The sequence below is a fragment of the Leptonychotes weddellii genome, chromosome 3 (genome assembly GCF_054177405.1).
Source record: "Leptonychotes weddellii isolate Sample4059 chromosome 3, ASM5417740v2, whole genome shotgun sequence".
NCBI classification, from domain to species: Eukaryota; Metazoa; Chordata; class Mammalia; order Carnivora; family Phocidae; genus Leptonychotes; species Leptonychotes weddellii.
This window is the reverse complement of record NC_138371.1, coordinates 116,326,364-116,338,139: the sequence shown is the minus strand read 5'-3', so window position 1 is coordinate 116,338,139 and position 11,776 is coordinate 116,326,364. Positions and strand designations below refer to the sequence as shown.

The following is an 11,776-nucleotide window of genomic DNA, read 5'->3' as shown; positions in this document are numbered from 1 at the left end:
TCTCTTTTTTCTTAGTCCATCTAGCTAAGGGTTTATCAATTTTGTTGATCTTTTCCAAGAACCAACTCTTGGTTTTGTTGATTTTTTTTTTCCTATTGGTTTGCTGGTCTCTGTTTTATTCATTTCTACTCTAATCTTTATTATTTCCTTCCTTCTACTAGCTTTGGGTTTAGTTCATTTTTCATTTTCTAGTTCCTTAAATTGTAAAGTTATATTGTTAATTTTAGATCTTAATTTTTAATGTGTTTTTAGCTATAAATTTCCCTCTTAACACTGCTTTTGTTGCATCTCATAAGTTTTGGTGTTTTGCATTTTCTTTTTCATTTATTTATAAATATTTTCTAATTTACCTTGTGATATCTTCTCTGATCCATCGCTTGTTTAAGAGTGTATTGTTTAATTTCCACAAATCTGTGAATTTTCCAGTTTTATTTCTGTTGTTGATTTCTTTTTTTTTTTTTTAAGATTTTATTTATTTATTTGAGAGAGAGAATGAGATAGAGAGAGAGAGCATGAGAGGGGGGAGGGTCAGAGAGAGAAGCAGACTCCCTGCTGAGCAGGGAGCCCAATGTGGGACTCGATCCCGGGACTCCAGGATCATGATCTGAGCCGAAGGCAGTCGCTTAACCAACTGAGCCACCCAGGCGCCCTCTGTTGTTGATTTCTAACTTCATCCTGTTGGGGTCGGAGAAGATACTTTGTATGAAATCTGTCTTTTTATATATATTAAGACTTAATCTGTGGCCTAACATATGGTCTACCATGGAAGATGTCCCATATGCACTTGAGAAGAGTGGGTGTGCCGTTGATGTTGGGTGGACTGTTCTGTAAATGTCTGTTACATCCAGTTGGTTTATTGTGTTAAGTTCTCTGTTTCCTGTGGTTGTTCTATCCATTATTGAGAGTGGGGTATTGATGTCTCCAACTCTTATTCTAGCACTGTCTTGTTCTCCCTTCAGTCTGTCAGTTTTTACTTTATAAATTTTGCTGGTCTGCCATTATTTGCATAAGTGTTTATAGTTGTTATATCTTCTTGCCATATATAGTCTTTTATTAATTATATAAAGTTCTTGTTTATCTCTTGTAAGCTTTTTTGATTAAAGTCTACTTGGTCTGATATTAGTACAATTAACCCTGCTCTCTTTTGTTTGATGTTTGCATGAAATATCTTTTCTCAACCTTTCATTTTCAGTCTGTTTGTGTCTTTGGATCCAAAGTGGGTCTCGTTGGATCATGTGTTTTTATTCTCTACTCTTGTGCCAATCTCTGTCTTTTGGTTGGCAAGTTTAACCCATTTATAGTTAAAGTAATTAATGATAATGAGAGACTTCCTTCTGCCATTTTGCTATTTATTTTATATATGCCTGATAGCTTTTTTGGTTCCTCATTTCCTGCATTACTGTCTTCTTTTGTGTTATGTTGATTTTTTTGTTAAGTGAAATATTCCTAATTCCTCTCTAATTTCATTTTGTATATATTCTTTAGCTGTTTTTTTTTTTGGTTACCATTGGAATTGCTTTAAACATCTTGAAGTTATGACACTCTAATTTGAATTCATGCCAGGTTTACTTTAATAACATACAAAATTCTGCTTTTTTATTGTTCCAGGCCCATCCTTTTCAGTTGTTCACAAAATTACATCTTTATACATTGTATTCCTCAAAACATAAACTAATACTTAAGTGTATCAGTCTCTTAAATGATACAGAAAGCTACATGTGGAGTTGCAAAACAAAGTTACAGTAGTGCTAGCTTTTAGACTAATTTTTTTAAAAATATATATATTAGTCTCTTAAATCATGTAGAAAACAAAAAGTGGAGTTATAAACCTTTGTTACAGCAATGCTAGCTTTTATAATTGCCCATGTGTTCACCTTTATTTAGATCTTTATTTCTTCATATGGCTTCAAGTTAGTCCTTCATTTCACCTTGCAGGACTCCCTTGATCATTTCTTTTTCTTCCAGGACAGGTCTAGTGGTAATGAACTCCCTTAGCTTTTCTTTATTGGGACTGTCTTAATTTCTCCTTCATCCTCAAAGGACAGTTTTTCCTAATATAAGATTCTTGGTTAATAGTTTTTCCCTTTGAGCACTTTGAATATTACTGGCCCATTTTGCATCCCTTTAGTGAATTTTTCATTTCTGTTATTGTACTTTTCAGCTCCAGAATTTCTTTTTTTTTTTTTTTAAAGATTTTATTTATTTATTTGAGAGAGAGAGAATGAGAGACAGAGAGCATGAGAGGGAAGAGGGTCAGAGGGAGAAGCAGACCCCCTGCTGAGCAGGGAGCCCGATGCGGGACTCGATCCTGGGATTCCAGGATCATGACCTGAGCCGAAGGCAGTCGCTTAACCAACTGAGCCACCCAGGCGCCCTCAGCTCCAGAATTTCTGACTGGTTTCTTTTTAGGTTTTCTATCTCTATTGATATTTCCATTTGTTCATATGTCATTTTCTTGAATTTCTCTAAATATCCCTTTAGTTTTTTTTTGAGCATCTTTAATATAGTTGGGTCAACATCTTTGTCTAGTAGATCTGCCATTGGGTCTTTCTCCAGAACAGTTTAATTTGAGTGGGCCATACTTTCCTATTTCTCTGTATGCCTGTGATTTGTTGTTGTCAAAGCCTGAACATCTGAATCTGATGATGTGGTAAATCTGGAAATCAGATTCTCTTCCTTTGCCAGGGCTTGTGGGTTTTTGTTATTGCTTTTGGTTTTGTTTTGTTTTTTAATATTGTAAGCTGTTTCTGTGCCAAGGATCAGCCTGAGGTATAAATTCAAGGTCTTCTCAAGTCTTCTCTGAGCCTGCTCCTTTCCCTAGATATACATAATCACTTTCTAATTTTCCCCAAATATGCAATTGTTTTTGAATATCCTAGCCTTTAATGTCTGGCTCCTGAAAGAAGAAAAAGAAAAAAGAAGGGAGGGGGGGCCCTATTTAAATGCCCTGGAAGTCACTTTAGCCAGAGGAGGAGAGACTTGCAAGAGTGTGGGGTAAGTACAACTGCAGTGGCTGCCCTCCCAAAAAAACAGCAGTCAGTGGTCAGAGCACAGGTCCCTGATGTTCGAAGGACAGGGTCCATTTTGCCTTCCCTGGCTCCTACAAAGTGAGTGCAGGGTGCTGCAGGAACACATGCACAGTTGCCTGCCAAGGGGTAGGGTATTGGTCACTGCTACTGAGCTAAGAACTGAAATTAACCCAAATTAGCCACATTTACCATCCAGCCCTTCCTGTGGAAGCTGTAATCCTTCAAGTGGTTCTAGAGTTCCAGAATAGTTATGTTAATACAGATCTTGCTAGTGTAATAATCGTCATCTAGATGGGGAGACAGATTTCTGGTGCTTCATACTCCAGCATCTTTCCAAAACCCTCCGACTCTAGTCTTTTTAGGGCTCTCCTCCATCTTAGTTAGAATAGTCAACAACTCTCTTTAGTCCCTTCAGCTTGTTCCCCTTCTCTCTCTTACCTTCTTTTCTTCTTTCTTCTAACTCAGTGCTTTTTTTTTTTTTTGACCTTTCGGAGGTCCCAGGTTCTATTAAGAATTTGAAGAAATATACCTATGGACTGTCTCTCTAGAAAAATCCATATATGCACAATCACTCAAAATGAGCAGACAATTCAGATGTCCAGTAGATGACCTGAAGTCCCACCATGGCCCTCTTGAATAGAGCTTCTTTTATAAAGATGCATCTCTGTCGCTTCCTTTGGTACTGTGGTCAGAGGATATTCTCTCCTGCAACAAGAAGCTAACTAGACTGTGAACAGGAATTGCCCTCTCACGGATTTGTAGGAAAACTCTGAATACAGCTAGAAAAGCCTCTTTCCCAGAATATGAAATCATGATACCATTTCCATGTTTACACAACTGATATGTTTATCTGGTGACACTAAACTGGTGCGTGTATGGAGTAGTTATTTATACTTTACAAAGCAAACTTGTAATTGCCACTCATTTAAAATACATAGGGATGACAGACTAATTTAAGTGAGGACAAAGTCAAATTAATGAAATAAACATCCAATGTATTTGAGTGTGTGTGTGTTTGAAGCCTGGTTTCTCTTCAGGTGTACAGAGTAATAACTATATATATATATATGTCAATAGGGATAATAAAAGCCAACTATTTTGTAGGTAGACGTTTTTTGGATCTGTTTTTATGCTTTTAAAGCACCTGTTATCACCATATTAATTATTAGTATACAAAAAGTGCTTATAAAAGTAGTCAAGGAAACAGTGTTTTCCTGTAAGGAGATTAAATGTTCTTTTGGCATGTGTGTTCTAGTTCTGAATTTGGTTAACACACTGTTTTATAGAAGGGATACCATGGATGAGAGGGTCAAAATTGGTAAGATTAAAAAATGAAGGGTGCCTGGGTGGCTCAGTTGGTTAAGCGACTGCCTTTGGCTCAGGTCATGATCCTGGAGTCCCGGGATCGAGTCCCGCATCGGGCTCCCTACTCGGCAGGGAGTCTGCTTCTCCCTCTGACCCTCCTCCCTCTCATGCTCTCTGTCTCTCATTCTCTCTGTCTCAAATAAATAAATAAAATCTTTTAAAAAAAAAATAAATAAATAGGGGCGCCTGGGTGGCTCAGTCGTTAAGCGTCTGCCTTCGGCTCAGGTCATGATCCCAGGGTCCTGGGATCGAACCCCGCATCGGGCTCCCTGCTCTGCGGAAAGCCTGCTTCTCCCTCTCCCACTCCCCCTGCTTGTGTTCCCTCTCTCACTGTGTCTCTCTCTGTCAAATAAATAAAATCTTTAAAATAAATAAATAAATAAATAAATAAATAAATAAATAAATAAATAAAAATGAAAAAAGCAAATAATGAAAGAATAACATTTTGTCATGGTGAGTGTTTCTGAAGTGGGCCCTTGCGGAATGGACAAATGCCTCCTGATCCCCTGGGCTGACTATAGCGTACAGCCTGGTAGATGAAGTAGACTTTTCTTGGCCACACTGACCAAGAAGCAGTGCCCATGAAGGATTGTTCAGAGGTTCTTTGTGTACAGTGCATAGGCATGCTCCAGGGCAGATAGCCAACATATTCATCTTAAATGGTAATTTTTTGAATTTTGTTTTCTTCAGAATTAAAATCACCAATTGACTCTTCTAAGGAGGCCAGTAAGTAAAAATAATCTTGAGTAACTGCTAGCAAGAGTTTGATTTAAACTGACAGCTTAAAAATGAAAGGTTCGTGTCTCTCAAACTTTTATCCAGCCTGGCAAACTGGATTTTAAGGTAGAATTATGTACAGTTAAATCATGGTGTTTGCATGTGGTCAGTGCTGCTCTTCTTTTAAGTGGTCCTGTTTATTTTAAAAACTTGAAAATGAGAAGTATTTTTGTTCCCTCAGTTGGGGTTTATTGTAAAACTCATATGCCCGAAAAAGAAAGTCCTGTTTCATGCTATGCATGAAGTGGACCACGAGTGAACCAAAAGAGAGATAGGCATGGTTCTTTTGTCCTTCCGTCCACAGAAGGCAAGCTCTAATGGCCAACAGATGGCATTTGTGGAGATCTGGGGTGATGAAGTCCTTGATGAAGGTGCTGCAAGTGATGTCAAACACAGTAATGCCAAGCATACATTTTCACTCTTATTCCTTCGTGGCAATAAAAACAATGCTAGAAAGAAACAAAAATCTGGAAAGAAAAGTGAAGTTCACGTGGTGTTGGTAGGTGACATTTGCTATAAAAAGGGTCAATTTGACAACTGTGGGGGAAAAAATTGTTGTTTTGCTCTGCTCTATAGAATATAGCTTCATGAGTGAAGGTTTCAGTCTCAGACTGGACTATTCTGGGGGTGGGTGGGGGAGGGGAGTAGCAATGTAGCGTCAATGGCAGCTAAATGAGTCACACTGTCCCACATGTCAGGTACTGCCAACAGCCATGGAGTAATTGCACTCCTGGGTATTTACCCCAAAGACACAGATGTAGTGAAAAGAAGGGCCATATGCACCCCAATGTTCATAGCAGCAACGTCCACCATAGCCAAACTGGAAAGAGCCGAGATGCCCTTCAATAGATGAATGGATAAAGAAGATATGGTCCACATACACAATGGAATATTACTCAGCCATCAGAAAGGATGAATACCCAACTTTTGCATCAACATGGATGGGACTGGAGGAGATTATGCTAAGTGAAATATATCAAGCAGAGAAAGTCAATTATCATATGGTTTCACTTATTTGTGGAACATAAGGAATAGAATGGAGGACATTAGGAGAAGAAAGGGAAAAATGAAGGGGCGGAAATCAGAGGGAGAGATGAACCATGAGAGACTATGGACTCCGGGAAACAAACTGAGGGTTTTAGAGGGGAGGAGGGTGGAGGAATGGGTTAGCCTGGTGATGGGTCTTAAGGAGGGCACATATTGCATGGTGCACTGCGTCTTATATGAAAACAATGAATCATGGATCACCACATCAAAAACTAATGAAGTACTGTATGGTGACTAACATAACATAACAAAACAAAACAAAATAAAAAAATTTAAAAAAACAACAACCTTGGAGTCATGGAACTCTTGCCCAGACAGACCCTTACAGTGAGGGTGAGCACCCCTTGATCTGCAGATGAGGAAATGAGGGGGCCCAGAGAGACCACATAGTTGGTTTGTGGCAAGGGATAGACAGTTTTCTTAGGAAAGTGAGAATTTAATCACAAAAAGAATTAGTAGAAAATTATCCTAATCTGCTAAGTTAGTTTATTTTTTAACTGTGACCTAAATCCTTCTAAGTGCAACTCAGTTATCATCTCCAAAATCCTTCTAGAAGCCCCAGGCTTGGGCCAAGGACTCTTCCTCGTGTAACCACCTTTAGCATCTCTCTTCCATAGCTCTTGTTAGATTTTGCAGAAATTATCTGGCCAGGTTTTTCTTTATAAATCCTTCACATACATTCATCTTTATAGTCTGTTTTGTTTTTCATTCTTCTTTGTACATTATAGGAATAAAGTAACTATAAGCAATATTAACAAACCCCCTCCTATTTGTGGAACTGTTTTTTAATAACCTCCCTGGGAGTGCTCTCTTTTACTTATTAGGGTAAGCCTGGGCAGTGGTGTTTTCGGGAAGTCATGGTAAGTTTGAGCAGATAGTCTATGGGCATTGAAATTATCTGACAGTGGAAAGCTGTTCTGAGCCAGGTTGACACTACTAAACAAGCTTGCAGGGGGCGCGGGGGTGGGGGGGTGGTTGGCTACACTGTTGATGTCAGTGTGATGGCCAGCTGGAAATAAACAAGGGGCCCTTTGTTCTACTAGTGGCAAAAACTTTATATGAGTGAGAATGGAATAGCTTAATGAGCCTTAAGTGGTACCCTGGACAAATAGGAACTGAAACCTTAGTGAGAGTCCAGGTCTGATTCACTCTTTGAATTTACTTTTTCTATTAAAAAATATATCAAACATAGGAGCAAGTGTAGAGAATATTTTTTGAACATCTGCATACCCACCCATCAGCTTTACTAAACCTTAACTTTTTGATATTTTCTATCCTCTTTCTTCCATACCCAGAGGCTGTTAAATACTCTGAGATTCTGAATTTGACTCATTGGGGTCTCCCTCCATGCCAGGGCCTCTGTGTAATGCAGCAGGCACTGGGTTTTGTAGCAATAAAAGCATAGTTTTGGAGCCACTTGAGACTATTATAAAGATTCCAAATGTGGCAGTGAGATCAGACTACAGAGCCAGGGTTCCACAGACCTTACATTCTTGACCAGTCTTGTGTGTTTCCCCAAGGGATGAGGAGAGATGGTGGCCCAGAAAGTCACTCATCAAGGTGAACCTCAAACACACATGGTTTGAGGATCTCTGGTTTAAGGGTAGTGTTTTTCTGTCTTTTTTGATTGTAACCCACAGTAGCAAATTGCATTGCATTGTGCATTGCCAATTGCACGGTGACCCTCAGCATATGCGCGTGTACGTCCATACACACTCACACAGTGCACATACCTGTGAATGAAGGTGTTAATGAAATAATACCCTTTCTTTGTAAGCTGCACTGCAATATAGTCTATTTTGTTGTACAAAAGCTATTTTGTTTGACCAAACTGATTTCACGTGTCATTAATAGATAGGAACCCATGGTTTAAAACAACAGTGAACCCCAGTTTAGAGAACCGTTATTTGTCTCACGGAGCAAACATTTTTTAAAGGGTGTATTTGGTTTAACGTTGCTGAACATTTTATAAAAAGCTTTTATCTATCCCTGACCTAGACTTAAAGCTTTATTTCACAATTTATTCATAAAAGTCCCATGTAAAACTAAGCAGAATTCGAAGCTCTTTGGGGGTTCAGGTTATTCTGCATCGTAATCCTAATCCTCTCCTAATCCTCTTCAACCATTGCTTTAAGGCAGCCTTTTTTTTTTTTTTAAAGATTTTATTTATTTATTCATGAGAGACAGAGGCAGAGGGAGAAGCAAGCTCCCCGCGGAGCAGAGAGCCCAATGCGGGACTCGATCCCAGGACCCTGGGATCATGACCTGAGCCGAAGGCAGACGCTTAACCGACTGAGCCACCCAGGTGTCCCAAGGCAGCCTGTCTTGATTAAATAAACAGAACTTGAACACAGTGACTTAACTATTTTTTATAAATTCGGGATCGTTAAGCCATAAAATCAACCTTTCCAAATAAAACTGAGTATAAGTCAAACTGCCAAGTGAGAAAACCCAGCTCTCAAGTCTCCTTTGTGTCAGAGTTTACCTCTCTATACAATGCTAAATAAAGTCTATATGAAGAATAAATGCTGCAGATGTTGCTTTATATTTATCAAACTCATCAATTTGTGTGTAACCCGGCTGACATCCTCCTCCCCTGGGGGTGCCTGGCACCTATCATGACAGCAGGAGTTTATGTAGCACTTTTGTTGGGAGAAGTTTATATAAGATTTTTTATTTACTTACTTGACACAGAGAGAGCGAGAGAGAGAGGGCACAAGCCGGGGAAACAGCAGAGGGAGAGGGAGAAGCAGGCTCTCTGCTGAGGAGGGAGCCTGATGCAGGGCTCTGTCCCAGGACCCTGAGATCGTGGCCTGAGCCAAAGGCAGACACTCAACTGACTGAGCCACCCAGGCGCCCTGGGAGAAGATTAGATAATTGTACTCAGGTACAAATTTCTGTCCAGGGAAGCAGAAGAGAAAATGATACTTACTGCATACTAAACAAGCAATCGTTAGAGATTTCGAGCTAGATTGATTCTAAAATACTAAAATGAGTTTGCTTGCTCTAAAATGTTACGAACAGGTACTTTAAACGCTAATAAGGTAGCTCGGTTTTCAAAATCTGGAAAGAGAGGGTTTTGTTTCAGCCAACTATTTCACAGAAGAAGTTTAGAAGAATATATATAAGTGGTGAGATTATTAGTGTCCTAATTTTTTTTCTATTCCATTTATATATATTTGCCAACAGTGAAGATGGATTACTTGTACGGTTCTACCTCAGGAAATTTAAATGGGACTGTTGAATAACTGGGAAAGAATGTCTCCTTTGGATGACAGGGCCAAGAAGCATTCAACTGATTTTCAGGCAGAATAACAAGTGTGACAGCAATACTTTTTTGTGTACATGTTTATGTACCATGACTGTACACACAGAGAACTTCTAAAAAATACAGTTCTCAAACTTTTTGGTCTTATGACGCCTTTCTACTCTTAAGAATTACTGAAAACTTCAAAGAACCTTTGTTTATGCAGCTTAAATCTATCAATCTTTACCATTTTGGGAATTAAGACTGAGAAACTTAAAAATATTTATTGATTCATTAAAAGAGAATGATAAACCCATTGTATATTAACAAAACATTTTTATTTAAAAAACAGTATTTAAAAAGAATTATTGAAAAGACTGTTACAGTTTTATATCTCTGCAAATCTCTTTAATGCCTGGTTAAGAGATGACACTTGGATTCTCATATCTGTTTTTGCATATCATCTGTTGTGATAAATTTTTTTAAGTTGAAGAAAAGACAGGACCTTGGAGCCCCCAATGAGAACTCTCTGGTCCTTTGAAAACCACTGTCCTATAAAGTAGTTTAGAAGAATATATATAAGTGGTGAGATTATTAGTGTCCTCATTTTTTTTCTATTCCATTTATATATATTTGCCAACAGTGAAGATGGATTACTTGTACAAACTCTAATTGAGAAAGGAAGAAGCCTGAGCATGTTGAGGAAAGATTATAGAGACCCTCAAAATCCAGGCAGAGAAGTTTATACTCGGGAAATGAAGGAGCCTCTGTAATTTCTTAAATAGGAAAATGACTCGGTAAAAATTGTATTGGGGAGTAAATTGATTAGAATGGGAAGAGAGGAGCTACTTCAGAGGTTGTTGCAGTAATCCAGGAGCATGGTGAGGTGGGCTAGGCCTCACATATTGGTGGAAATGGAGAGGAAATTTCAAAATCTGAAAGACATTTTGAAAGCAGAATTCCCAAGACTTGGTAAGGGGATGTAGAAAGGGAAGAGTCAAAGATGACTAAGAGTTTTTAAGTCTAAAACATTTGAAGAGTACTATCTCCCTTATATCCAATCTTTAATTTTTTCTGAAAATTATCCCAATAAAGCTAATTAGGGTTTTGTCTTGCTTTTTTTTTTTTTTTTCAGAGTTGGCCAGCCCCTTGTAGAGCCTAAGAGAAAGTCAACCCAGTTCCCAACTGCAATTGGTCAGTTACTTCCAGAAGAAAAGAAAGACCTATGACATCCCTGGAGAGTTCTTACCTATGACATCCCTGGAGTGTTACTTGCTGCAATCATCCCTCAGGCCCTGCAGGCAATAACGGGCTGTCTATCCAGTTCCTGTTTGCCCTGGACACCTGCAGTTCACCTCTTATGCACTCCAGCACCCCCATCAGCTCCCTCTTCTCCTTCACTAGCCCAGCAGTGAAGAGACTGCTAGGCTGGAAGCAAGGAGATGAAGAGGAAAAGTGGGCAGAGAAGGCGGTAGACTCGTTAGTGAAGAAATTAAAGAAGAAGAAAGGAGCCATGGATGAGCTGGAGAGGGCCCTCAGCTGTCCAGGGCAGCCCAGCAAATGTGTGACAATTCCCCGGTCCCTGGACGGGCGGCTGCAGGTGTCCCACCGCAAGGGTTTGCCCCATGTCATTTATTGCCGAGTGTGGCGCTGGCCTGACCTCCAGTCTCACCACGAGTTGAAGCCGCTGGAGTGCTGTGAGTTCCCATTTGGCTCCAAGCAGAAAGAGGTGTGCATTAACCCCTATCACTACCGCCGGGTGGAGACTCCAGGTGAGTTTTCTTCCTGATAATCACGGTTTATTTTAAAAGTTGAGGAACTGTATCCCAGTTGATGAGGAGTGATGGGGCATCAGCAAGACGAAGACCCCCCACCACCACCACCAAAAGAAAAGGAAGAGGGGAAGGTTCAGTTTTGAGGAAGTAATCCAGACTTTTATAGTCAGAAAAATCTAGAAAGAAGATACTTTCAGTATACATGTAAGTTTTGTGTGATTTTGAAAAATGAAGTTTGGATGTATTTCAGAGTTATCATCGTCATGTTTTTCTAGTTCTTGGGGTCTTTGAAGGTCTTAATACGGCCTTGATATGATTAACTGTAAAAAATAAACATCCTCCTTCCCATCCTCTCTCCCTCAATGAAACCGGACTAAGCTAAAGAAGGGTTTTTGCTGCCACTCTCCGCGAGCTCAGGTACATGGACGTATTTCTCCCTGGGTCTGCAAACAGCCGGTGCAAGAACTGCTGGAAATCCTCCTAGGAAGGAAAGCACCAGGGGCTAGGAGGGATTGGCAATCGTTCTTAAATGTGGC

The 11,776-nt window shown here is 39.5% G+C and overlaps 1 protein-coding gene across 8 annotated transcripts in view; it reads left to right on the top strand.

Annotated features, from left to right (window-relative positions):
* The window catches only part of SMAD9 (SMAD family member 9), a 75,146-nt gene that overhangs the window by 37,578 nt on the left and 25,792 nt on the right, over positions 1–11,776 (top strand). For 7 of the 8 annotated variants that reach the window (XM_081814839.1, XM_081814836.1, XM_081814837.1 and 4 more), the window contains one exon: positions 10,601–11,237. In XM_081814839.1, coding sequence (XP_081670965.1) covers positions 10,826–11,237 — 412 coding nt within the window. In that variant the 5' untranslated portion in view covers positions 10,601–10,825. Of the gene's footprint in view, positions 1–5,475; positions 5,671–10,600; positions 11,238–11,776 lie in introns of all 8 variants that reach the window. The other variant, XM_081814838.1, reaches the window with a different exon arrangement.